We start from the raw sequence: 27,497 nt of genomic DNA on the forward strand, positions 1-27,497 counted from the left end.
CGTATCCCTGGCCTCATCTGTAAAGTGGAGCTTTCCCCCTCAGGAGAGCCCTGATCACCCCTTTGGGGCTCCTGTACTTCTCCTGCAGCCTTCCTGCAGTTCACTAGGAGGTTGTGTACAGCTATACATGTGTAAGACTGACAATAAAGAGAGGAGAGGTATGGTGTGCTCCACATTCTCTCTACCCCTGGCCCTTTGCCTATGTGTCAGTATCTACTCCTAAGTTCTTAAAAGACTGCTTCTTTGGTTTTGAAAGATGTTCCTTATTGTGCATGATACATTAAAATAATAACAGCTAACTCTACAGAGAGCATTCTGGAAGAGCAAGCAAGAGTAACCCAGATGAGGAGCCAGGGTCCAGACAGGCCAAATGGGGTTACCCCAGGATGTATGACAACAAGGAACATCATAGCCCCCTGAGCTGCCTGGCTATAAGTAAGGCTGCCACAAGAGCCTGAGAAAGGAGAAATCAGAGCCATCCATTCCCACACCTGCCCAGGATCAGGGCAGCTGTGTACAAGTTGGAGAGATGATGTTTTCCTTCGACTCGCCCATGTTCTGAGTGAGACCTTTGGTCTAGTTTTAGAAGCCATCTGAGCCTTGATAAGCAGGGGCGGGGCTTCCAGAGGCAGGAGTCTCAGAGCTCTATAAAGCCCAACGGGGCACAGCTGGGCAACTCCCCCAAGGACCGTGAACTGTTGGTTTCGTGCCTGTTCCTCTGGAAATGCAACGGCTGTTGACTTCAGTGAAGCGGGTCTTGCAAGTGAAGACAGCAACGCAAGAAGCCTTTGCCTCACCTGCTAGCCTTCTTCCAGCAGCCCACCAAAGGTGAGTCATGTTGTTCCCAGGGACAGTGCAGGCCACTCTTTGAGAAGTGTCATTGAACCAGTAAAAGATAGATAGGTAGAGGGCCCGCCATAAGGAAAAGCTCACTAGAATCCCAGGGAAAAGTAGGCAAGGCTTGTGCACAGCCATAGATAAGCAAGTTAACCTGTTAGGGTCTCAGTTACCACCTCTCTAAACAGATGGTCCCTCTCAGCTACAGAGTTCCAGGATCCCCAACCTCTGATACCTGCTGGTCGTAGACGATGACATCTTTCACTGCCCCAGCTGCATAAAGCAGTGGAAATATCAGTACCAGGGCCCCCGGCATTCTCCTTTCCACCACCGTTCACCCTTTTACCCCCAGCTCCTGCCAAGACCTGGAGCATTCTGTGCCAGCTGCGGTGTTAGTCAAACCAGCTGCTTCAAGTCCTTGCGGCAAGATTCCAAATGGACTGGGGATCAGAAGCATGTTTCTCTGCCCTCTGATTTCATGAAAGGGGGAAATGGGATGTTAAAATAAGAGTATATGTCTGCGTGCAATGCACTGTACACAGAAACACACACGTGTGCCTTTTATTTCTAAACACTCCCCAGTTTGGCCCACGTGCTTGGAGCCTGCCAACACCGACGGTAATAGCTATAGCTAGGGCCTTGGGATCCACTGCACTGTAGGACTAGCCCACTCCTCCCACTTCCACACTGCCTTCCATGAATACTGAGAAAAATGACTTTGACCCAGTGTCTTCCCTTGCCTGGCATCCAGGGACCTGGCCGCATGAATGTGTGGAGTAGGGGACGATGCTCCTTAGCCTTCTTATTTTCTTCCTGACTCTCTGCCATTGTCCATACTCTCCTTCACCCTCTTTAGACAGGCCAAATGTCCCAGCTCAACATTTAACCTGTTCTTGTATCTGTGAGGAAGGGATTGACATGGGTTTGCTTGTTTCAATAAGCAACAGCGGGCTGCCCAGCAAGAGACAAACCTCAGAACTCATCCAACCTGTCCCTCCTTCTGGCATCCTTGGTTCACACATTTCCCTTTTCCAGGGTACTCACAGCTCATCCCATTTTCCGTGGCCTGAAAGAGTATTAAGGATCTTTCTTATGAGTCTCTCTTTCTCTGTATGTCTGTCCCCTCTACTGCAACCTGCACAACTCTAAATCCAACCCAAGAACTACTCCCACCTCAGCTTATGCTTCACCGCTGGTTAATAAAAAGGGGTGCCCTCCGCTTGGCGGTCCCCAGCTGCTTTTCTCATGTGCTGCATCCCTAATGCCCTTCATTCTCTGCTCTACCAGGTGCCCTTACTTGCTTAGTCATCTCCCACTGTGACCGCCACCCCATCCACCCGCCTCCAGTTCTTCATCAGCAGAAGTGCCACTCATCCATCAAAGTTGATCTCAAATGTAGTCTCTTCCATGAAGACTTTACTGAGCCTACCACCCACAGGAAATCTCTACTTCCTCCAAACTCCAGTGGGATTTTGCTATATCCCTCTTGAGGCCCTTATCCCATTCTGACTCTCAGTTGGGGTATGCATGTATGTGCTCGTTTATTCCTCCCACTGGTCAAAGAAGTCATCAAGAACCAAGACCTCCTCTTTTCTTTGTCTACCCTCTCCACCTCGGCAGCCTCTCACTAACACAGTGCCTGGCATGTAATTGTGAATTTTGAAACACAAGAGAAGGAGGAGAGATGGAATAAAGAAAGAAAAGCATATTCTTAAATCAAGCGACCTCAGAACAAAACCAATTTTAAATTAAATAAAGTGATTATTCTCTAGAGAAAATATACAAGATAAGAAGGGCACTCTTAACTCCAGTGGTCTGATCTTTCTGGAAGCCTCTACATGCTAAATTTTCTTCAAGGTTCTGGGATCCATTTCCAGAAAATAGCCCCCTGCTAAGATAGTTACAAAAATTACCAAGTGGCTGATTCTTGGAACCTCTCCTTGAAAGCTTGGATTTCCAACTGGAAAGAGAGGAAGGGAGGGAGCTCAGAGAAGGCAGAATGAGAATGAGGCTGAGGGGAAAGCCAGCCAAGTGAAGGACCAGTGCTGGCTAACCATTAGCTCCTATATACTGGGAAAGATTCTCCACAAATATTTGAGAGTACAAACTCCAATTATTTAGGGAACACCAAATAAATAGGGCAGATAACTAAATTTCAAAACTCTCTTATCAGATATGAACATTTATACTTTGCCTCATTGTCTTATGATCTTGTGATCCACTTTGCCTCACAGTACTTCAAAGTGACCTTTCTGATGGGAGAACTGGGGTTTGCCAGAAGCCCAGAATCCTCAGGATGATTGACAGACACACTCAATCTGAGCTATAGTTCCTGTGGCATAGAGCTAAATGCATAAGCCTGTGGAGCCATCCTGTCACTCACCATGGTCAGGAATTCTATAGCCAGATATAAGTCAAAGGACTCTGGTGGCACTCATGAGTGCCTTGGTGGCACCCAAGGTGGTGAAAGGACAGGATATTTCTGACACATGAGTAACCATGAAGGTACTCTGAGCACAACACTTCACCAATGCATGCCTTGATTTCACCATCTGCAAAATGAAGAATATCACTAAAGTAACCAGATTTCAGGTACTTTCATGTGGGAACAGATGGAGGTGGACTTGGTGATTTCTGTACCTGTAGCTGGAAGGAGAAACTCCAGAATTTCACCAGGGATATTAGCAGTCAGGATTGAAGAGAGGTGGGTAGGTCCAGGAAAGAAACAGATTATCTTTTCCCTCTTCCACTGACCCCTTCCCCATTTTCTCTCTGCTCCCATTTAGAATTGTTCCCCCTGTCCTCTGTATTCTCCCAGCCTTTGCTTGTTATACTATGTATTTAGCTGTGAAATGTCTGCCTCTTCCATTAGACCATGCTCTCTTGATGGGAACAAAGGATGCCTTCTTCACTACTGTGCATCTGGAACCCAGCACTATGTAGGATGTGCTCCATAAATATTCAGAGGCCCAATCAGAAAAAGCAGAGAGGATAGAATCAAGCAGGAAGCTTCCTTAAAAAGTAGAAAAACAATAGGTGTGTTCTTGTGTAGTAAAAAGAAACAAGTAGAAAGGGTATAATGAGAAGGCCACTTTAAAACTGAATGAGATTTTTGAAGTTATGTCCTATGAGGTTTATAACATGTGTAAACCATATGACAATAATAGTTCAAAGGGATGGAGAAGATAAAGGGAGTTAAAGTATGGTTTTTCACTGTTCAGAAAATAGTAGAAGTATTAATGTAAGTTAGATTACAATAAACCAAGCATGCATATGGTAATTTCCGAGGTCATTACTAAAAGAAAAAGAGGAGATAAAATGGAATAATAAGTACTTGCTTAATCCAAAAGAATGCAGGAAAGAAGAAATAAAGAAACAAAGGATATATGACACAAGGGTGGCTCAGTAGTTAAGCGTCTGCTTTCGGCTCAGGTCATGATCCCAGGGTCCTGGGATCGAGCCCTGCATCAGGCTCCCTGCTCCGTGGGAAGCCTGCTTCTCCCTCTCCCACTCCCCCTGCTTGTGTTCCCTCTCTCGCTGTGTCTCTCTCTGTCAAATAAATAAAATCTTTAAAAAAAAAGAGAGACAGGGCGCCTGGTGGCTCAGTTGGTTAAGCGACTGCCTTCGGCTCAGGTCATGATCCTGGAGTCCCTGGATCGAGTCCCGCATCGGGCTCCCTGCTCGGCGGGGAGCCTGCTTCTCCCTCTGACCCTCCCCCCCCTCATGTGCTCTCTCTCTCTCATTCTCTCTGTCTCAAATAAATAAATAAAATCTAAAAAAAAAAAAAGAGAGAGAGACAAAGGAAATAAAGAGTGAGATAGTAGATTTAATCCCATCTGTATTAGTCACTAGAATAAATATAATTGGACTAGTTACTCCAATTAAAGCACCAATATTGTAAGACTTGTTAAAAAACAAACAAAAAAGACCCAACTATGTGCTGTTTAGAAGAGATGTGTGTTAAATATAAAGACCCTGAGAGGTTAAAAGTATAAAAGGACAGCAAAAGATATACCATGCAAACAGTAATAAAAAAAACTCAGGCAGCTTTCTTAACATCAGGAAAAGTAGATTTTGTGGCAGGAATATCACAAAGATGAATTAAAGAGGGACATTTAATAAGGAAAAAGGTTAATTCAACAGAAAGATAACCACCTTACATTTGTATTCATCTGATAATATAGCTTCAAAATATATGAAAAATGAATGAGATGATTGCTGTATAGTATTTTGAGGCGACTGGTTGGAGACGATTAAGAGGATTTTGATTGTTATCTCCATTACAGGTTTTCTACCATCCCTGCTGTCCCCTTGGCCAAAACAGATACTTGGCCAAAGGATGTGGGCATCCTTGCCCTGGAGGTCTATTTCCCAGCCCAGTATGTGGACCAAACAGACCTGGAGAAGTATAACAATGTAGAAGCAGGAAGGTACACGGTGGGCTTGGGCCAAACCCATATGGGCTTCTGCTCAGTCCAGGAGGACATCAACTCCCTGTGCCTGACGGTGGTGCAACGGCTGATGGAGCGCACGCAGCTCCCGTGGGACTCTGTGGGATGGCTGGAAGTGGGCACTGAGACCATCATTGACAAGTCCAAGGCTGTCAAAACAGTGCTCATGGAGCTCTTCCAGGATTCAGGCAACACTGACATTGAGGGCATAGATACCACCAATGCCTGCTACGGGGGCACTGCCTCCCTCTTCAATGCTGCCAACTGGGTGGAGTCCAGCTCCTGGGATGGTATGTGCTTCCCGAGACCTTACGTAAGACAGGAACTGGGTTAGAGGCTGAATCCTCAGTTTTGTTTCTCCATTTCCCCAGTGATTTCATCAGAGAGGGCAGGACAACTTATTCACACAGCTGCTGCTATCGTCAACAGCCACCATGCTGATGACCACTTAGACTTGTATAACTTCATGCCGTTCATTAGGTAGCATGTTCACATAGCCATTCATTCAGTCCTTCCAACAGCCTGGGAAGTGGGTGTTATGCCTGATCTAGAGGTGAGAAAATGGAGGATCTGGTATCTTACACACAGTGTGCGGCAGGGGTGGGACACAAAACCAAATCCAATATATTCCTATTTCTCATTAAGCTTCTCCTAAGCCTCTGAGAGACAGAGTTAAACAAGTTTAGGTATTAAGGGGGAAACATCCTGGTAGAAATAGACCCAAAGAATCACAGGATAAAAAAACAAAACAAAACAAAAAAAGAATCACAGGATAGACTATTACACAGAGTATTTATTCTCTTACTCCCTTGCCTGGCTACTAGGAAATTGTTTTTTTGCTTAACATATTTTTAAAAAGATTTTATTTATTTATTTATTTATTTTAAGGGGGGAGGAGCAGAGGGCAAGGGTCCTGGGATCGAGCCCCATGTTGGGATCCCTGATCAGTGGGGAGTCTACTTCTCCCTCTGTCCCTCCCCCTTGCTCATGCTCACTCTCTCTCTCTCAAATAAATAAATAAAAATCTTAAAAAAAAACAAAAGAACGTGCCAAATTGTTCTTCAAGATGTTGTACTAAAGTACATTCCTATAATACATATTATCAAGCTTTCTAATCTTTGTCAATTTAATAAGGAAAAATAAGGATTTGTCTCTTTTTTCATTATAAGAAAGCTTCAGTATTTTTTAGGATGTTCACTGGCCATTTTCTCATTACATACCTTGGGGTTTTTTTTAATGAGACTTTTATAAATGAAAGAAAATAGTTTTTTGTTGGTTGTAAGTATTGTAAATACTTCCCCAGTTTGTCTGAGTTTGTTTCTGATAAAAAGTTTGAATTTTTGGATAGTCAAATTTACTAATCTTTTCTTTGACAGCTTCTAAATACTTTTCTATAGTTTCCAAACTATATATATCTGTAAAATATATATATATACACATATATATATATATATATGTATATATATATATAAAACAATACTTTTTTGTTGGGGTTGGAGTTGGAGTTGTTACGATTCTTAAAAGAAGGTTCTTGGGTTTCCATGAATTTGTGTTGGAATCCTGACTTTGAATCCTTATCTTACCATCTATTAGCTGTGTGGCTTAAGCCAAGTGACTTAAGTTCTTTGGGCCTCCATTTCTTTGTCCATAAAGAGGGAATAACTCTACCTGATATATAGGCTAATCGTGAGGGAAGGGATTTTTGTTCTGTTCACTGGTCTATCTTTAGTACCTAAAATTGTGCCTGGTTCACAGGAAGCACTCAGTCTACTTGAGATTTGGGTAGTGATCTCAAGTAGAGATAACTACTTCTTTTCTCTCATTACAGGTCGCTATGCAATGGTGGTCTGTGGAGATATTGCAGTCTATCCCAGTGGTAACGCTCGCCCCACAGGTGGGGCCGGAGCTGTGGCCATGCTGGTTGGGCCCAAGGCCCCTCTGGCCCTCGAGAGAGGTCTGTGGTAAACTGTGGAAATGTGGTACCAAGAGACTGTTCACAGCAAATGCGTAGCTCCCAATCCCAAGTTGGCATACCCACTACACAGGGCTGAAGTATGGATTTGAGGATGATATCGCTTGCCTTCAAAAGGCTGGACTGGGGAGCAAAGGGCAGGGAGGAAGGGAATAGAGGGATCATCAAGGTTTCCTCTTCTGCACCATCACACATTGGGATAATGATGCATGGAATGAGTGACATTGATGCTGCAGATGAGGACCTTTAAGGAACTAGACTGGCAATTGAAGATGAAAGAAGATAATTGGGTATAAGGAGAAAGGTTCTCCTTTGAGACTTTTGGCACCTATTCCAGATTTTGTTAAGGCCATATAGGTATGGAAAGGGAAATATAAATCTCATTTATATAAGAGCAACCATCTATTCAACTCCCTTTGAACATGGGAGGGATGTTGAGTGGGCTCAGACAGAGAAAAACCAGGAAACTGTTAGTACATGCCTCCCCATCATCCCTGCTCTATGGGGGCTGCATCATACCATCCCTGAATCTCTCCTTGTGCCTTGCCAGGGCTTAGAGGAACCCACATGGAGAATGTATACGACTTCTACAAACCAGATGCGGCTACAGAGTACCCAATAGTGGATGGCAAGCTCTCCATCCAGTGCTACCTACGGGCCTTGGACAGATGTTACACATTATACCGTCAAAAAATCCAGAACCAGTGGAAACAAGGTATGGGGCTCAGAGGGCAGAAAGTGGGGACTCTATTTCTAGGGGACCAAGAGGTGGTCCTAAAAGCTTAAGACAAGATTTCTTCTCTCCTTCAAAAATGATCTCAAGAGAATTGCTTCATGTCCCCTTCCTCTTACACCCTTCCATGGATCTATGCTAAAGTCCATCTAGAAGCTTCCAATGCAAGTATGAAGCTGCCTCCAATTTGAGCTCAATGAAAGAAAGTAAACAATCTAGGACCAAAGCCACCAGTAGGAAACCAGTGGGTATCAGCCCCCTGGGGAGGTACTGTGGTGAGTCAGAGTAACCACATCCTACTGGGGCTAGGATTTGTTTCTGTTGAAGTCAGGAGTGATTTGACTCACCTTTTGTAGTTTGCTACCTTTTAAAGTCTGGTCGATGTTGAAAAATCTTATCTCTATTTTCAGTATACTAAAGTGTTAGTGATTTTTCTTTGGATGGTAATGTTACAAGTTAATTTTATTTTCACCTTTAGTTTCTGAGTTCTCCCGCTAAGAAAATATGTACTGCTTTCATAATCAAAAAGGAAACAAACTTTATTTTAATAAAGTACAGAGTGATCTACTTTAAAAAAATAAAAGGGCTCTTAACCTGCTTAACCATGGCCAGACGGGCGTCTGTGATAGGCAGTTTCCAGTGTGAGAAAAGGCACGTGTGGAAGGTCCCAGAGCATGGATGCTTTAGGGGTGGCCTTAGGAGACACTTCTTGCCCCTTTCCACTGTGCTGAGAGGGATGCCACTCACCACTGCTGGCCCATACGGGTAAGCAGTGGACTTGGACTTCTCTACCTTCCATGCCCTGTAAATTTGCTATTGGCTAATTGCTCTCACCAGCTCTGTGTTCTGTCTGCATTCTAATTTTGCTCCGTAACCTCATGCAGAATTTGATTGGTGCTGCTTTGGTTCTCAGCACTAAGAGACAGTCTAGGGTGTCTATAGAGTCAGAGACATCAGAACCTAAATCCAAAGCCAGCCATTTTCAAGCTGGGTAGCCTTGGACACATGACCTAGCTTCATATTTTAGAGACTCTGTTTCCTCCCCTGAAAAATAGAGAAAGTAACACAACACCAGTTTGATTTGGAAGAATTATCTGTCATAAATGTTGGCAATAGTAGACAGGAAGAAAATGTTTGTTTCTTTCCTTTCTTTCTTTATAAGTAGAGTGCTTAGTAAAATCCTTGTAAAGTGAATGAACAAAACTTTCATGTGTTTGCTGGAGGTAGGAGCTGGTTTTCCGGGATGCCTCAAGTCACTCAGAATACTTAGGTCTTGGGGTGTAGGTCTAAATGGCTCATCTGCCATGGCACCTCCTCGCTTTCACACTTCCTCTTCCAGCTGGCATCGATCGGCCTTTCACTCTTGATGACTTGCAGTTTATGATCTTTCACACACCCTTCTGCAAGATGGTCCAGAAATCCCTGGCTCGCCTGATGTTCAGTGACTTCCTGTCAGACAGCAACCACACGCGGACCCCCCTCTATGAGGGGCTAGAGGCCTTCAGGTGGGTCCTCTTTGGGGAAACCTAGAGGCTCGTGAGGGCTGAGGAAGGAGGAGGGTTCCTCACTCCTTGAGTCTGTACCACCAGCCAACCCTGGGGGTGAGAAAAGGACAATCCTCCAACACAACAGAAATGACACCAAGTCTATACATGACTTATTGGGTTATGGTCTACATAGGGGCCCCCACCTTTTATCTCAGGGAGCACAGGGAGTTTGCCAGCACCTCTAGATCAAGTGGCTGGCTATCAGAAGCTTCAGAGAATAAGAAAAAGGGGAAAGGGAGTGTGGCTAAATCATTCAGTCGGTAAACATTTTATTTTTTATTTTTTTAAATTTTTTTTTTTTTAAGATTTTATTTATTTGCAAGAGAGAGAATGAGAGACAGAGAGCGTGAGAGGGAGGAGGGTCAGAGGGAGAAGCAGACTCCCTGCTGAGCAGGGAGCCCGATGTGGGACTCGATCCTGGGACTCCAGGATCATGACCTGAGCCGAAGGCAGTCGCTTAACCAACTGAGCCACCCAGGCGCCCCAGTTGGTAAACATTTTATGAACATCAACTGTATGTCAGGCATCATACTAAACTCCAGGGACACCAAAATAAATGTGACTCCATGATCCCCGCCTCAAGGATCTTACAGTCTATATGAACAGAAACACCTACACAGTACAGGATGGCAACTTGGGAGCATCAAGCCTCATTCTCAGTTGCCATTGTTGAATTAATGTCTGGCCTATTGCGTTAATTTCCCCCATCTACAAAATGGAGATAGTCCAGCTCCCCACCTTAGAAGAATCTGTTTATTGATGCATTACTCCAAGACATTTAGAAAAAAGAATCTTCAATACACAGTTCCCACTGGGAAGAAAATATTCCCTTTTCTTCTTGGTAGCTGTTTAGTTCAAGTTTTGGAATATTCTACCAACATCTGCCCCCACTACTAACTATTACTAACGCTGCCACTAACTAAAACATCAAAATGAGCACAAACACTACTTACAAGACCTGCCCCATGAAAGAAAATTCTAACATATGCCAAAGATAATAGTTTAATATCTTTACTATATGGAGGTCTCACCGATAATAAAATAAACACCCTAATAGAAAAATGAGCAAAAGATATGCACCAGAAATTTCCTCAAAGAAGAAATGCACACAATCCCATTTTCAACTGTGCTTGCTCATTAGTAACAAATTTAAACAAGTTACCATTTTCCTTACATAGCCTTTTTAAAAATTAGAATACCCAGAATTGATGAGGCTCTGTGAAAAAGGACAACAGTGGATGTGTAAATTGACACAAGGGCTTTGGGGAGAAATAGGAAAACACAAAACAAAGGCCTTAAAGATGTGCACACTTTTTGGTTCAGCAAATCCACGTGTGTGAGGGAACATGAAGAGTTTTAACTGGTGAGGACAGGAATGGGGAAATTGGTTCAAGTAGGGCACATCATTTCATGGTCAATTGTGCAGCCTTTAAAAATATTGCTAGAGAAGATGATTTAATGTCATAGAGAAAATTAGTTAGGGAAGCATGTTGAAGAGAATATAGAGCATGATTTTATTTTCTAGTTAACCTTATGAAAGCAGGGATGGATTCCACAAGAATAATTGACCTAAGGGCTCTCTCTGAATAGTAGGACTGTTAGTGACATTGTTTTTCTTTGTGCTGGTCTGTATTTCCAAATACTTTGTAATAAAAACATGTGCCTAAAAGTCTCTCCAGAAGCTGTTACTTTTCCCCCTTGCTGCCTCCCTCCCCTTCTGTGGTCTCTCACAAGGCTTGTGTCTCTGGCTGCCTCCAGGGGGCTAACGCTGGAAGAAACCTACACCAACAAGGACATGGATAAAGCACTTCAAAAGGCCTCCCTGGACATGTTCAACAAGAAAACCAAGGCCTCCCTTTACCTCTCCACTCACAACGGGAATACGTACACCTCATCCCTATATGGGTGTCTGGCCTCCCTTCTGTCCCAGTGAGTACTGCACCTAGCCGCCCCTTCTACCCCTCCACCCCATGGTTGTGGTCGGAGGGGTCAACCAAATTTGGTTCCTCTTCTGGTTCAGAAATTCTTTTTTTTTTTTTTTTTTTTTTTTAAGATTTTTTTTTTTTTTTTGACAGAGAGAGACACAGCGAGAGAGGGAACACAAGCAGGGGGAGTGGGAGAAGGAGAAGCAGGCCTCCCGCGGAGCAGAGAGCCCAATGCGGGGCTCGATCCCAGGACGCTGGGATCATGACCTGAGCCGAAGGCAGACGCTTAACGACTGAGCCACCCAGGCGCCCCTGGTTCAGAAATTCTTAAGGAAGGAAAGATAATGAAAGAAACTTGTTTCAATGAATCATGGAACACTATATCTAAAATTAATGATGTAATGTATGGGGATTAACATAACAATAAAAAAATTAAAAAAAAAAAGAAAGAAACTTGTTTCAAAGGTACATGTATAGGCAGATTTACCATCATTATTAAACAATGGTCTCCAAAGTGACGATGTATGATGTCAAGGAATGTGTAATATCTGCTTGGATGTAGCAAGCACATAATAGAACTTTGATGCATATTTTTATCTCATCCATTTGACATCTCTGTCCTTAGTAAAGCATGGTGGTTAAGAGAGTCTAGCTTTAGAATCCACAACCGAGGTTTAAATACCACTTACTAGCTTTGCTCTTGGAAAAATGCCTAACCTCTATGTGCTTCACTTTCCCCATCTATAAAACGTATGCATTAATAATACCTACCTTCTAGCATTTTGATGAGTGTTAAATGTGTAAAGGAATTAAAACACTAGTGCTCAGCAAGCGCTCAGATACTAGTTGTTATTTCTATTGATATTCTATTTTCTGGGTTTTGTAAGGAAATGCTTGTACTATAGTACCTGCGCATAACAGGAGATATATATATGAACTCAACAAATGATTACTGATGAGGGGATGATAAAAAAAGGTAAAACTGCTGAAACATCACCAGAAAACATGGAAGCCTTGAAGTGGTCTGACCTCCAAACTTCAGAGTTTACTGAATTCATCTTGTCCTCATCGGTGGCGAGAAGCTCCTTTTATACGCCAAATTCTGTTATGCTCAATGTGCCTTCTGTATCTTGGATTTTAGCCACTCTCCTCCTGGCAAGTTTTCTTCTTTCTAGGTCTATACCCAGGGTCTTCCAAAAGCCCCTCTTTGTGCAGAGTGCCTGGAGCCCATTTCTACTTGCAAGAGGTTGACTAGATTGGGGCGATAGGTTGGTGGTTTATTTGAAAGGCAGACTATAACGCCAATGTGCTTCTTGGGTTTCTTTCCCCACAGGTACTCCGCCCAGGACTTGGCTGGCTCCAGGATTGGGGCCTTCTCTTATGGCTCTGGCTTGGCAGCAAGTTTTTTTTCGTTTCGAGCATCCAAGGATGTTTCTCCAGGTGAGTCCTGTCTTTCTATCAGGCACTTCTGGTAAGATTCATCGGGTAAAAGAAACCACTCTCTGCCTCACCACTACTGAGGCTCCCATCTGGACAGAATTATGTTGTGATTAAGAACAAAGGAACTCCCTGAAGGGATTTAAGCAATGGAGTCAGTTTGTCTAATTTATGGAGTTGAAGCATTTGCCTGGCTACTACTTGAAACTAGATTGAAGAGAAACAAAGGTGGAAGTGGGAAACCAGTCAGGTTGTTCCAGCAAAAAGTCCAGGGAGGAGGGAGTTAATGGCCCTTTGGTTACAACTGGTTAAAGGGAAGTTGATGGATTTGAAAATTTCAATAACCGTCTGTGGATTATTTTATGTCAGATATGATCGAGGGTGCGCACCTAAGCACTCTGTGGGACATTCCTTGACTAAAAGAGTGTGTCTGCCAGTCGGTTTCGCTAACATTACGTTTGCTGACCTCTATCATTTCTCGACATTCCAAGCCACACACAGTACCTTCTTCCTCCAGGGTTCGAGCCCCCACAGAACCTGGCTCTCTATCGGACTCGTGATTGGTAGCAATGATAATGACAGTCAAGTAGATTTAACAATCTTGCCTTTGGGTTTCCCAGGATCCCCCCTGGAGAAGCTGGTGTCTAGTATGTCAGACCTGCCACAACGCCTTGCCTCCCGGAAGCGTATGTCTCCTCAGGAGTTCACAGAAATAATGGACCAAAGAGAACAATTCTATCATAAGGGTAAGAAAAAGGACGAGAAGAGAGGAGAAGGAAAGAGAGCCAGGGATTCATCAGAAGTCTGGACTACAGTGGGCCAGGGCGAAGACATCTATGAGATATGATTGGGAGAAAATCCGTTAGGTCCAAAGGGGCAAGAATTGGGTGGGGAAGCAGAAGGCAGAGTGGAGAAGAGGTGGGAAGCAGCATGTAGCTTCCCAGTATAGATTGTAGCTAACCACTCAAAACAGGATACTGGACAATGCAGTCCCAATGACATCAGACCTGTGGTCTTGAAAACTGCTCTCTATGCAACAGTGGAAAGAGCCCAGACTTTGGAGCTAGATATTCAAATCTAAACCAACCTGTGACACTCAGTAACTCTTTATCTTTGGGAAAATTATTGATGTTTTCTCAGTTGTCTTATTTCTAAAATCATACCAGCTTTGCAAGATTGCAAAAGTGATTAAATGAGTTAATGTACATAAATAAGTTATCGACAGCCCACCTGCCCCCTTTCCCTACCGAACATAAAAACAAAATATTGCCCAATGGGGGGCCTGGGTGGCTCAGTGGGTTAAGTATCTGCCTTCGGCTCAGGTCGTGATCCCAGAGTCCTGGGATCGAGTCCCACATTGGGCTCCCTGCTCAGCAGGGAGCCTGCTTTTCCCTCTGCCTCTCCTCTGCTGGTGCTCTCTCTCTCTCTCGAATAAATAAATAAAATCTTAAAAAAATATTGCCCCAAAAAGCAACAAAGGAAAAGGAGACAAAAGCTGATGTTATGACTGGAGAGACCAGATGGTGGTTTTAAAACCAATACCAAACAAAAGTTATTTTCTCAAGCAAGACTTGGGACACATGGCTTGCAGTGTGGTCTGAAAGGGAGACAGAATACACGGAACTGGGAATGTTCCAGAAAACCTAGGTCTAGTAGTCATCCATCTCCTCTGGAACAGGGACACCTTAGGGTAAAGAGGAAAAACAATTAAAATAAAAATAGGACTTCTGAGATAAACATTGATGGACAAAGAACAGAAATACTACAATGAATCTGAGCCAGAGAACTTAGGGCTAGGAAGGAAGTGTCTATTAGAAGACAGGAAGCTCTGATGTATACATACTTCAAGCCAAGTACCATTGGCAAGAGGACATGATGAGGACTTCAAGAGAGGAAGGTCACGTTTACTGTAGGAAAACGTCATACTCCTTTTTTTTTTTTTTAAAGACTTTATTTATTTATTTGAGACGGAATGAGAGAGAGAGAGAGCACATGAGAGGGGGGAGGGTCAGAGGGAGAAACAGACTCCCTGCTGAGCAGGGAGCCCGATGCGGGACTCGATCCTGGGTCTCCAGGATCATGACCTGAGCCGAAGGCAGTCGCTTAACCAACTGAGCCACCCAGGCGCCCGGAAAACGTCATACTCCTATAGTAAAATCTCTCATAGCCAAGGCTTATGTACTAGATCCAAGATGGCTGCTTCTGGTTCTTGGGCTGGTCCAGGGCTCTGCTGGGAATGGGACAGGTGGCCTCACAGCCAGGAGAGCTTCATGGTGAAGGCATCCCTGGCACTCTTTTCTCTTCCCCAACCCCTTTGTAAGTATTGCCTCTTCTCATTCCACAGTGAATTTCTCACCACCTGGCGACACGAGCAGTCTTTTCCCCGGCACGTGGTACCTAGAGCGAGTGGATGAGCTATATCGCCGCAAGTACGCCCGGCGACCAGTCTAAAGGTGGTAAGTGACGTTTTGCAGGGTGGGTGGCATCAGGTTTGTCCTCTGGGTAACAGATGCAGTTCCGATAGTGTACCCAGGCCAGACAGGGTCTATAGATCCGAAGTGATCGGGGGTGGGGAGTTTGTACCACGAGGACCACCCAGAACTGGTGGGCTCTTTGCCCGGGAAAGACAAAAGCTGGTGGAGGGGCACGTTTTTAACTCTGGAATGTGAAAAAAAGTCAACTTGTTTACCTGATCTGCTGGGGATAGGAAGCTTCCCTAGAAACATGATAGAAACCAAATTGGCATCTGTGAGGGGAACCTACAGAACCCATTCCTCCAAAGGGGGGAAGGGTAGGAACAAAGATGAGTGGCTTCAGAAAAGATATCTACAGATTCATGAAGAAACACGGTGTTGGGGATTCTGTTGGAGCCAGAAGCCTTGGCAGGAGGGAGCCTCGCCAGGTGGTTCCTCCTGGGGAATAGCAGTGAGGTTTGGAAAGTCAGTGAGGGGGGGCGGGGGGAGGAGAGAAGGGTTGCTTGCCAGAGGACTGACTGCCTGAGGGGGAGATGGAAGACTTCTTGGGGTTCTTTTTAAAGGAGAATCAAGTATTCAGAAGGAGACTCTTAGGGGAACCTGGGTGGCTCAGTCAGTTAAGCCTTCGGCTCAGGTCCTGATCCCAGGGTCCTGGGATTGAGCCCTGTGTCAGGCTCCTTGCTTGGCCGGGAGTCTGCTTCTCCCTTTCCCTCAGCCACTCTCCCCTGCTTGTGTGCTTTCTCTCTCTCTGTCAAATAAATAAATAACATCTTAAAAAAAAAAAAAAGAATCAGAATCTTATAGTTCATGGACTTCAGTTTATCTTCCAAGTTGCTAAAATAAGCAGAATGGAGGAGTGAGAAGCCATTTCTTCAACAATCCATAAATCTCAACAAATACAGTCCCCAAATACTTCCTTTCTGTGTGTGTGTGTGTGTTTATTGTTTCCCTCCTTTGGTAGATGAAGGGTAGAAGGTTTGCCAAGGGCGGGATGTGGAGCTAGGGAAGAGGAGGAAGTCCACGGGTAAGGGAGATACCCAGATAAAGCAGGAAAACCACAGGATATGCGGGAAGCCCTCAGTTCACAGCACTTGGCCTCCTCTGCTGGGATGTTAGGTGCTCAGCAAGGTGGACAAGGGGCCTGACCGTCCGGGGCTGCAGGTGTGGTTGGACTGCAAGCTCAGCACCCAGGGCCACAGACTTGGACACTGCCCCAGAGTTGTTTGTTCACTTGCTTGAAATAGGATTCTTAAGGGCAAGTCAATGGCAAAGAGGAAGCAATTAGATGTGTCAAGCTATTCAGTCATCAGAAGGAGAGAGAAAGAGTGACAGACAGAGAGAAATTTGGGATTTTCAAGGGAGAGTTTCCAAATCAGGCTCCCTCCCTCTCATGGTCCACAAGCATCGTACCTCAGAGGAGGAAAGCTGGGGCTCCTGTCCTGTCTCATCCTGATAGCTCACATGAGCAAGGAACCCACAACAATGAAATTTTAAGTGAATGAAAGGTTTTCTATCAGCGTGGCCCTCTGTGGAGCTGTCTCTTCACTGTCCAGCCTGTCCAGCCTGCTCTTCTGTCAAGCAGATTGTGTCACGGGGCCCCTGCCCACCTCCCTTGGCTCCTGTGGCATTGGGCACAGGTGGCTCAGGCGTCCAGGCGTGGAGCTGGCAGGCAGCGGAGCCCCCCAGACCTCATGATGCAGGCAGGAGAGCCCCTCTGCATAGCCTTACCTCAGCAAGACACAGGCACTGGAAGCAAGGGCGGAGGGATGCCCAGGATGAGACTCACACTGAATGTCCTTCCTTTGTCTCTTCAAATTCTACAGACCATGGTTCCTGGGAAATCTACACTAGCAGAGTTTCTGCTCATGGATCATATTTTAAAAAGCCCATTTTTAGATGGAAATGGATTGGATTGGACACCGTAGTCCCCAGAAGCACTGGCCTTGGAGAGTGAGGGGCCGTCCTTAGTGGTCCTTCCTGCCTTTCTCTGCTGCAGTCACTGTCCTGGGCTAACGGTGGCGCAGGGGTCCTCTCTGGAAAAGCGGATGCGAAGAAGGCCTAGCCCAGAATCACTGCCCTCTGGAACTGGGAAAAAAATCCAGATAACTTTGCCTATCCTGTTCCCTTGTGGCCATTATTATCATTATTAGATTTTTGTGCTGTTATATCTCTATTCCTTTCTTAAGGTTTTTGGTCAATTTCTAGGTGTTGTAGCAAGTATTAAACCCACATAACACAATGCAACAGTTAGAGAAGGAGGCAATCCCTCGTTGTATTGCTTGGAAACTGGAGCACCAAGCACACACCGCTGACATGCCGAGGAGCCTGCCGGACCCCCTGGCTCTGAGGGCCCCACTCTTCCTGATGCCCCACCTGCCCCCACCGCTGTGAAACCACTGAGCGCTCACCTCACACACCCCTCCCCCATCCCATTCCATTCTCCAAGAAGCACAGGGGAACAAAGTTGGGGACACACAGCCTCTGTGCCCAGCTTCCTTCCCTGATCTAAAGACGCCACCTGTAGACCGGGCCAGAAATACCCTCAAGGGCAGCCACAGCTCCTTGGTCAGGCCTTGCCAGTGTTCTCTGGGCAAATAGACACAAGGCAGAGGTTAATGCAGCCTGCTTTTGACTCCTCCAGCCAAAAATGAGAGTTTTGATACCTAGCAGGCAATTCTTCTGCTAGAGATTGATTTGTCTCCCCTGGGTTAGGGCACTGCCTTTGCTAGGACCCTCTCATAAAGTAGCAAGGGTTCAGGGGGGTGGGAATTGAGCCAGGGAGGGGTCTGGGAGGGGGAGGGAGGGTACCAGGTTTTTTAAAAAGCTTCCTCAGCTGTCCCGCTTTGCAGGAGAGAAGCTGGCTTCCTTTGGTGGGGAACAGGGCTGGCTGGGAGGGGGATACTAGGGGTGACGGAGCACAGGGCACATGGGAATGAGACGCAGAGCCAGCCCACTTCACTGCTTGCCCAAGGCTGTTCATGTCCCCACACTCACCAGAAAATCCGAGCTAAACCCCGATTTGAGCAGCTAATACAGCATCGGCAGCCCTCTCTCCAGGTGCGTGCTGAGCTCCTCCTGTTCCACCAGGTGTAACTCTCTCTGCTGGCCCCTCTCTGCCGGCCCTAGCTGCCTGCTCCTCTCTGCAAACTGTCTGGAAGCCCTTAGTCTAGATGGCATTCCTGCTAGACAACATAAGCCTTTCGTAAGATCTCCGGAGCGGCATCTGTAGTCCTGGGCAAAAGCCCCTACCCACCAGAGTTCTTGAGATAAGAGTCTCTGGGCCTTGCCTTCTACCCATACGGAGTGCACTGTGGGGTCTTGGTGCTGAAACTACCTCCATTGGCCTTAGCAACCAGGACTTCCATCTCACCCAGTGCCTCCACTTAGGAGTCATTTGGACACCATGTGGGAGTGGGAATAAAAAGATTTGACAACGAGGATGTCAGGGTGCTGACCGGTTGAATGGATGCTGCCCGTGCCCCCAGCCCTGGCTCAACTTGAGGCACTCAGGATGCCATTGGTCCTTGCCTCCACCGCACAGACAGAGGTCCCTGGCCCCGCTCAGGTCCCCTTCTTCACCAACTTTGGTACGGAGCCCTGGGCCTTCCTCTGGCAGCTCTGGGAGCACTTCATTGAGATGGATTCCTGCTGGCTGTTGAACAAAGCCCTCCCCCCTACGGAAGGACAACATAGGAGGGAAGGGTTTCTAGTTGCCCCATCCCATGGTTACCCTCGGGACTGCTCCTGCTATTTGTTTCTTTGTCCAGATAACACTGGCAGGTAAAGAATTTCCCTGCAGGGGCGCCTGGGGGTTTCAGTTGGTTAAGGGACTGCCTTGGGCTCAGGTCATGATCCTGGGGTCCTGGGATCGAGCCCCGTGTCGGGCTCCCTGCTCGGTGGGGGGTCTGCTTCTCCCTCTGTCCACTAGTGCTCTTTCTCTCTCTTAAGTAAATAAAAAAAAATCTTAAAAAGAAAGAAAAAAAAAAAAAGAATTTCCCTGCGGAGGCAAGAAACTGCCCTGGCTGACTTGGAGGAAGAAAGAGGATGAAGGGAACACTAGATAAGGGCACTGAGCCACGTTATACTCGTCTCGAGCCAGAGTGCGTCACATGTTGTATTAAACCGGACGTGAAGAATGGCCAGCCCACTGTTTCCATCACTGAACTGCCGGCACAGCTGCTTCCCAGCCGAGGTACACTGGTCCACGGCAGGACGTTGCACTCTAAAGTGAGGTGTGGCCGAAATGCCACAACCCGCAGAGCAACACTGAGGAAACTCTGTGGGGCCCCAGCTGGATTGTAAGAATCTTGCCCTTTCTGATCTGGGGGTTATGTGGACAGCCGCGGGACAGGGGGATGCAAAGAAACTGTCCCAGGCCTCCTCAGGCCACCAAGGCTAGGAAGCTATTTGGAGATGCTCAAGTAACTTGACCTCCCACAACTTGTTCTGACCATGAGCATCGAGTATGGTGTGTCCAGAGAATTTTGGAGAAAGAGGCTGAGAGACCGAATATGGAGCTCAAATTTTAACAGAATTTTTAACTCCATCAGTCTCAGCCTATTTTTCTAGGATCAGAGGCCTCAAGGGATGGGCTCCTTAGTGCAAGGGGTTCAGTGAGAGACTGAGGGAGACCTGCTATCCACTTTCAAAGGGATGAAGATATGCATGTTCACCAAGTGCCTTGGGCACTTCCTATAAACCACGTTTTAATCCTTTCAATCATCACCGGAGCTCTGAGGCACCCCATCCCTCTTACTGATGAGGAAACAAAGGTTTAGGAGAATTAAACATTCCTTGAAAGGCCTCCCCCTTCCAGGTCTGCTATAGCCAGGCCAGAACACACCTGTTCTCTGAGAGCACTGCAAACATGCTGCAGCCGCTGATTCCTGGTGGTTCTCATGGACCTTTTGCTCAACCACAGCACAAAGAGACCAGAGTGGTGGGTTCGCACCCGCCAGTGCCCATCAGCTGCCCTGGTCCAGCCTTCTTGGTCCAGTCAGGGGTCTCAAAAGCAGATGCTACTCTGCCCAAGGTAGGGATGGATCATCCCCTACTAATGGGGGGAGAATTCGCAAAAGGTAAAATCCTTAGGGTCAGTGAGTGCCATTCTGTCATGTTTCAGGAAAATCATCTTTTTTTTTTTTTAAAAAGTCAACTAATATTCTGTCCAACCCATACTGAGCTGGCTTTGTGAAATAGGCAAATATTCTCATGCTTTATACCTTAACGCACTTTCTCTTCCTTATGAACCTTCCAAACATCTCAGACACCATCCTCCGCTCAAATCACTCCTCTGGACTCAACAGAATTCATACACACCCCACCACACCCAGGGGCCTATGTGCTGTCCCTCCCACCTAATGGAGAGCTTCTTTGAGAACAGTCTGAGTTTTAACCCTCCTCTTGGGCAAATCACCCAGCCTGGTGCCTGGCATGAAGTGCAGTGCATCTTTGCTGATGTATTAATGTGCATGTGTATTCCCAGATGGAAGGGATCTGAAACACCACAGGAATCTGAAATACTGAGTCATGTTCCTGTAAAAATGCCTCTGAACAATCTGAGACAGACAAGAGGGATCCCTCTTCTGAGCACACACCCAGGCATGCTCTTTGCCCATCCCCATCTCCCTCCACACCCCCACCCTCCTGCAGCGGCACATGGCCCGCGGCTGCCCTCTGGTGGCTCTTCCGGGTAATAACAGAGAAACGCAAGGACATTTGGGGTAGGCTCTTCATTGGGTGGTTATCACGGCACTACAGGGGTCAGTCAAGGTCTGCAGAGTAAGCAGCGTCAGCCTAAGGAATGTGGATCTCCTCTGTTGATCACAGTGGGCAGGATTCTTCAGAAACCTCCCCCTGCCCCGCCCAAGCTTAGAAGTGGAACTGGAAAGCCTCAGTCACATGCTGCTTCCATGTTTCCAGGCTGGGCAGCAGGGAAGAGATGCCCATGACGTGCCAGGTCTCCCCATCTGACACCACCGAGGTCTGGTAGGACAGCAGCTGCACGCCTGCCTCTGCCAGGAGGCCTGGAAGTAGATAGGAAAACCGCAGGTTGGCACAGGGCACAGGGGAAGGAGAAGCAAGAGGCTGGGAGCGGGGTAGGAAGACTTGGACCCCTGTGATCAAAGTTGCAATGGGGGGTGATGGTCTCAGAATCAACGAGCGAAGAGATGGAACAGGGCACCTGCCCAGCTTCCCTCACTATTCAGAGACTCTGTAGGAACACCCTGACCGTCAGGCCAGGCGGGGAAGGAATGATCCAGACACAAATTGCTTAGAGCTATCTCCTGACTCACTGGTCGTCAGTTTCATCCAGACCAAGAGCAAAGGAGAAAAGCAGGGGAAAGTTCCTCTGGTCAGCTGGCAAGGATGGTGAAATTAGGCCTTTTGAGGTCTGGACACATTCTGCCAAACTTGCAAGTGCTCCAAAACTCCCAGGGGCCCGAAGCCAGGGTCCTGGGGCAGGTCCCAGATGTCCATGACTGCCAGAGCGGACGCCCTGACGTGCTTTGTGGCAGTCAGGCTGGCCCCCAGGGCCTGCGGTCGGAAGAAGGAAACCTGCACTCAAAGGCTCGGAGTTCCTGGGACACAGCCCTACGGGCAGGTCCGCACTGTGTGCTTCACGATGGCGAGCAGGCCAGTTAATAGGGGCTCTGCCACCTGCGATAAGGCGCTCTCCCTCTGAACTCTGTATCCCCTTCCCAAATGTTCTGGAAACTGGCATGACAGACCCTCTGTATGCTGCAGATCCAGAAATGCCCCGAGGGATGGAGCGGGGCTAAAGAAGGCAAAGGTCCATGGAGCCCAATCCCAGGAGAGACCCCCTCCCCTGCCACACACACACACACTCTCTCTCTCTCTCTCACCCCTGCTTCAAGGACACAGGCAAGCCCCACAAGACCCCTCCTCACCAATCATGGTGGGTAGCATCACAGGATTAGACGGCTGAGCCCGGAACAGGAGCAGGGGCAGGCCCCTGCGGAGAGGCACTTCTGGTCTGAAGACGGCTCCATTGAGTGCCTGCAGCACAGGTGTGGTGCCCTGGACCAAGCCCACAGCCTGGTAGGGGGCACCTGTCAGGGCCACGGTCAAGAGGCCTTCCCCATAGCCCTGCTCCCCTGGCACAGCAGGGTTGTGGGAGGTGGTTACCTGCAGGAGAAGGTAAAGAGGCACAGTTATGCCATCCTCTGTGTCCACCTAACAGCCAGTTTGGAGGACTGCAGCCCGGTCAACACGCTCAGCAATTCGGGGCCAGAGAAGAGGGCAAATGGGCCAAGCCTAGTGCGCCTGAGCCTTCGCTTCCTGGGACAGTCCATGGCCTCCCTCAAGGGGGGGCCAGGAGAGGTCTGCCAGGGACAGGCGGAGGCTGGGAGCCGGGAAGGAGGAGGGAGGGAGGCTGGCCTGCCCCAGAGGCCGACCCAGCCTGGCCTCCTCCTGCTCACTGCTTCCTGAACGCAGTCAGTGGCCTAGTGGAGGGGGGAGCGGAGGAGGGGAGACAGGGGAGCTCGGCGGCCCATCGCTCCTGGCAGCTCACACTGGCTGAGAGACGCAGCCTGTGATCTACAAGGGGAGCCAGAGGGGGAGACACCGAAGGGTCGGCGTGAGGGCAGCAGAGGCTAAGAGGACATGCTGCTAGCTTCCAGAGGGGGCGGGCTGATCAAGAGCCTGGGCGCTGTGGTAAACGGGGCCCTGATGGAGTCGGAAGCCGCGCGTGCCGGGCCGCCTCCCCGCCTCCGGCCGAGACAGCCCGGCTCCTCCTGCTCCCCAGCGGCAGAGTGCGGGTGCCCCCGCCGCGCGTGCACAGCGCGCTTGCACACAAAGCACTTGCACGGGCATGTAGTTCACGCGTAGCAATGCTCAGAGGAAGGCGCTATTTCCGCTTGGCGGATGGAGAAATTCGGGCTGCTTGTCACGGGTGGGCGGTGTCAGCAGCAGGATCTGCACCCAGGGCCCCCACCCCATGAGCAGGGCTGGGAGCCTGCTCTGAAAAGGCAGGGACAGAAGGACCGTGCCGACAGGAAAGGCAAGGGGGCAGGGGGACGCGCACATTGAGGCCGGCCTCTTTCACCAGCAGCTTGGCGTTCACCAAGTTCACATCAGCCTGATGGGAAGTGTCTTTCAGGAGGCCGACAATGACCGCGGGGCTTAGGCAGTTGCCAGCGTTCTTCAGGGATGTTCCTGGGGACAGAGAAACTACCATAAGGTGGCTGTTTGCTGAGCAACACAGGAGCCAGCAGATCACGGACCCTAGCTTCGGGTCACGGACTCCTCACTGCCCTGGGGGCGCCAACCCCAACCAGCTCGGGGCAGTTCCGCTTCCTCTGGAAGGCAGAGAGCCAGTGACCGCCCGGTTCCCTGCCTCGTTTCCTCTGGGCATCCCCCCACCTCTGACCTGGCCTATCACAGGCAATGCCCAGGGTCTCACCGCCCCCGAGCTCCCCGCAAGTGAGCAGATGGCCAACGGGCCATAGGGAGGACAAGCCTCCGCATGGTTTAGGGAACTAGAGCCTTCCCCAGTCTCTCAACTACATCTGCACAGGCTGGAGCCAGTGCAAAAGTGGCCAGAGCCTGCCCAGTCCCTGAGGACAGACACCTTGGGCGCTGTCTTCGTTCCCGCTCTCCAGCTGAGCAGAGGCTCCCAAGGACCACCAGCTTGCCCGAGGACCAGCCTCGCTATGTCACAGAGCACAAACTGTCCCACCCTCTGGTCTAGCACAGCGCCCGGACTCTCACTTTACACGTGAAGAACCCAAAGCTCAGAGAAAGGGAAGTCACTCAGGTAAGCGACAGGGTCAGACCCAGAATCAAAGGTCCCGTCGCTTAATCTGGGACTCCCTCCGCCCACCCGTTGCCTCTCCCATGAAACTCTGTCTCTCGTGGAGGTTTCTCTTGTGCCCAGAACATGCACATCTTAAAAATACTATATAAACGTGATTTGTGAAAATCACATATTTCCCAGTGATTTTCTGTACCTCTCCCCTCTGTTCCCACTGGGTAGCAACTGAACTCCATGCAGACAGAACGTGGGACATGCAGTCCCAAGGACCAGGGTCAAGTCATTTCCCAGCCCCTCACTGTCTGTGACCTGCTGCAGACACAACCCTCTTGCCCTCTCTCTGCAGTGTCCCCAGCTCACCCTGTGTTACCACCTGGATGGTCCCTTTGGGGGATCCAGCCCAGGCTCGCATCAGGGTCCCCAGAGCTTCGGCCAGACCAATCCAAGGCTTGGTATGCGGAGAGAAGGCACTCGTAAGGGCCTGGGCATTCACCTGCACAGAAAGGGGGAGCAGAGCCAAGGTCAGGAAGAGGCGGGGATCCTAAACACAGCTCCACCTAGAGAGCAGAAGGCACAGGGCCATCCTTGTTTGAGTGCCTGGGGGTGGGGAGCGTGGAGACAACTTCCATCAGCCACCAACAAGACAATGACTTGTGCCTTTAGCTTGGGAGAGCTGTAGAGCCAGAAAAGAGCACAAAAGGCTAAGACCATTGCAAATTGCCAGAAGGGGGGAAAAGGTATTTCTCCCACCTACTGAACTGTGCCTGCCTCACCCCCTCCACGGGAGACTGGGTTTTCCTGTGCTGGGGAAAGGTCTGGACAGCACAATAGGAAGGTGGGTCTCTGACGTAAGATGGATGTTGAGTCACGGATCACTGGGACCTACGGTAGGTCTCTCCAAGGTGACTTCCTTTTTACTTTATACCTCAACTAAAAAAAGAAAGTGAGTGTTTACACTGTCATTAATCACTTTGACCAAATAGCACAGTTTATAAAGCTGGACTCACATACTCTTAATGATCCTATCACTCTTCAAACGGCCCATGGGGAGTCCACCAGGAGGCATGCTGGGCAGCCGAGGGGGACAAAAGCCACATGTCCTTCTAAAGTTGTAAGTCTAGGGTCTGGACAGCTGGATCCCCACCAGGGGCTTGGTAACAAAGCCAGCTTGTCGCCAGTCAAAACTGCAATTCCATTTTGTGGTTCATGATGGTCTGGCTTCGAATTAAGTCTTGGCCACTTCTGTGAGTCAGCTTGTAAAGAGAACCAAAGGATCTAAGAAGGATTTAATTCGAAACACAGGGTTTGATACAAATCAAACAGGCTGCCGATGTTGGAAATGGCCATGAGGCAGGGCTTCCCAGCAGGCCCTTCTGCGTGGCCGGCCGCCTGGCTCGAGGGCTCCCGCAGCGGGCTCCCCCTCTCCTCTCCAGAAGGACACAGAAAAGAGCAGCAGTGAACCAGGAGGTGGGACGAGGGCAGGCCAGCTGCTGGGAGCAGGCGGGCGCTGAGGGGTCCTTCAGGGGAGGAGCTGCTCCCTTCCTCTCTCAGGGTGTAGAAGGCAGGGTGGCCCGGAGAGCTGGCCTATCAAACCAGGGCTGGCAGGCCGAACAAAACACCCTGTGTCTCTCCTGCTGCGGTTCTGTCCTCAGCAATGAAAATCCCCAGCAGAGGGTCAGACAGGAAGGTCGGGGACCGGCCCTGGCCCTGCCCCTGCCTTGTTCGCTGCCTCTCTCCTAGAGTAGAGCCACACGAGCTGCAGAGAAGCTTACATCCTGGCTTTTTTGTCCTCAGAGAATTCGGAATTTAAAGATACAAACTCAGGAAATCTTAGTAACAAGAGAGAATGTGGTTCATTGCAAAAGGGTTGACACTGGGCTGGAGAGGCCAAGCAAGTCTTTGTGAAGGGTTGCAAGCCCCCTGAAAGACAGCTATGCTTTCCTTATTCATCTCTGTGTCCCCCAAAGGGCTATGACAGCATGGGGTACCTTCTGGAGCTTAAGGAACATCCGAAGATTAAATGAAGGAGGCAGGCCTGGAAGTGTAAGTCAGGTTAAGCTTGGGGGAGAAACATGCCAGGAAGGGCCCAGTGTGAGCTACGACAAGACGTAGGGACATTAGGCCATGATTTGAGGACAGAAAGGGGGCCTGGAGGGCTCATTCTGGGGGTGGGGATTCGCCCTGCCCAGGGGTCTAAGATGGACACAGTAAAAGGAGTGCTCAGGTCCAGGAGGTGAGAGAGGGCCCTGACAGCCTTCTCCACAGACCGGTCCCCCAGCTGCCGCTCCCCATGGCATCCAGCATCGCCCAAGCCACACTCCTTCACTCCCAAGGCATGTGGAGAACAAAAGAGCCTTTCTCTGGAGCCTGGAGCCTGGAAAGAGCCACAATCTCTGCAGCAAGGCTACACTGTCGCAGGGCTGAGCCGCCTCCCTGACGCTGGCCCGCAGCGAGCAAAGCTAGGGACAGGTGGTTCCTGTTGCCCCACCCGGAGGGCTGGCTCCAGGGGAGTCCTTATCTCCTGCTCCCAGGGCTGAATCTGGTCAGCACACCACTGCTCCCCGGAACTGTCACCATCCCCCGCCCTGCTCCGCCCTGCGCCCTCCGGGCCCCAGCCCCACTTGCCCATACTTACCACGCCCGCTAGAGATTTCCCCTTCACCATGTCCACAAACTGGATGGCGATCTCCTCCCCGCAGCGGCTCTGGGCCTCCTTGGTGCTAGCGCCCAGGTGGGGGCAGCTGATGACGCTCTCGTGGTCCACCAAGGCTCGGTCCCGTGGTGGCTCCTGCCCAGAAAGAGACACCTCTCGGTTGGCTGCCCAGGGAAGTTGGAAGAGAGGAGGGCAGGGGTGAGGACGCCTTCTACTTCGGTTTTGCCAGGGACGTCACGGGTTTCGACAACCGGCTTCCTCGTCAATGTCCCTTCACAGCAGAGTAGACAGAGCTATGGACGGGATTCGCCTCTCGGCTCCCCCTGCCTTTGGGTAAATCTGCACCTCTCTGAGCCTCGACTTCCTCATCTATAAAATGGGTTAATACTACCCACCTTATAATACCTTGTGCAGACTGAGCACCAGTAACACAGGAGGTTCTCAGCCAGTGGAAGCTACTGTTTCTGTTACCGGTTTTTCCCTCAAACTCCACCTCGCCCCTGAATCCTTCCAGCACTTACGGTTGGCTCCGCACGGCATCAGACTCTTTGCAGGCCCTCTGCACAGCTGTCCCAACCTGGCTCTCAGCACGACAGGTGGGCCACCTGAGCACCTCTGCCCACCCTCCAATGTCCTTTCCACCCCTTCTGCTCACTGAGCACAAGGTACTCCCCTTGGGAAGGTCACTCAGG

General features: G+C 48.9%; 2 protein-coding genes across 4 annotated transcripts in view; one reads left to right on the plus strand and one right to left on the minus strand.

The window, feature by feature from the left end:
• The first annotated feature begins 591 nt into the window (after nucleotides 1–591).
• On the plus strand, nucleotides 592–17,266 carry HMGCS2 (3-hydroxy-3-methylglutaryl-CoA synthase 2). 3 transcript variants are annotated; one of them, XM_032415468.1, is made up of 10 exons: nucleotides 592–828; nucleotides 5,124–5,578; nucleotides 7,117–7,242; nucleotides 7,811–7,975; nucleotides 9,333–9,498; nucleotides 11,299–11,469; nucleotides 12,799–12,905; nucleotides 13,523–13,648; nucleotides 15,247–15,355; nucleotides 17,200–17,266. In XM_032415468.1, the coding sequence occupies exons 1-9, from the start codon at nucleotides 725–727 to the stop codon at nucleotides 15,351–15,353; spliced, it is 1,527 nt and encodes a 508-aa protein (XP_032271359.1). In that variant the 5' UTR covers nucleotides 592–724; the 3' UTR covers nucleotides 15,354–15,355; nucleotides 17,200–17,266. The 3 variants fall into 3 exon arrangements, with proteins under 3 accessions (XP_032271359.1, XP_032271365.1, XP_032271373.1); XM_032415474.1 differs by lacking the exon at nucleotides 17,200–17,266 and having other exon boundaries at nucleotides 725–828; nucleotides 15,247–15,848; XM_032415482.1 differs by lacking the exons at nucleotides 7,117–7,242; nucleotides 17,200–17,266 and having other exon boundaries at nucleotides 725–828; nucleotides 15,247–15,848.
• A 3,823-nt stretch (nucleotides 17,267–21,089) lies between these two features.
• PHGDH (phosphoglycerate dehydrogenase) overlaps nucleotides 21,090–27,497 on the minus strand; it is a 30,617-nt gene continuing 24,209 nt past the window's right edge. The window contains exons 8-12 of the mRNA XM_032420453.1: nucleotides 26,788–26,940; nucleotides 24,513–24,645; nucleotides 23,424–23,554; nucleotides 22,288–22,525; nucleotides 21,090–21,402 (exon numbers count right to left, since the gene is read on the minus strand). Of these exons, the coding sequence (XP_032276344.1) occupies nucleotides 21,248–21,402; nucleotides 22,288–22,525; nucleotides 23,424–23,554; nucleotides 24,513–24,645; nucleotides 26,788–26,940 (810 nt within the window). The 3' untranslated portion in view covers nucleotides 21,090–21,247. The remainder of the gene's footprint in view (nucleotides 21,403–22,287; nucleotides 22,526–23,423; nucleotides 23,555–24,512; nucleotides 24,646–26,787; nucleotides 26,941–27,497) is intronic.

The sequence above is a fragment of the Phoca vitulina genome, unplaced genomic scaffold, assembly GCF_004348235.1.
Source record: "Phoca vitulina isolate PV1807 unplaced genomic scaffold, GSC_HSeal_1.0 scaffold2, whole genome shotgun sequence".
Classification (NCBI taxonomy): domain Eukaryota; kingdom Metazoa; phylum Chordata; class Mammalia; order Carnivora; family Phocidae; genus Phoca; species Phoca vitulina.

Excerpts from the sequence above, each read along its gene's own strand:
- HMGCS2 (XM_032415468.1), top strand. The coding sequence starts at position 725 with ATGCAACGGCTGTTGACTTCAGTGAAGCGGGTCTTGCAAGTGAAGACA. Across the intron at positions 12,906-13,522 it reads ATCCAAGGATGTTTCTCCAG|GATCCCCCCTGGAGAAGCTG; the intron begins GTGAGTCCTGTC and ends TGGGTTTCCCAG. Across the intron at positions 13,649-15,246 it reads AGAACAATTCTATCATAAGG|TGAATTTCTCACCACCTGGC; the intron begins GTAAGAAAAAGG and ends CTCATTCCACAG.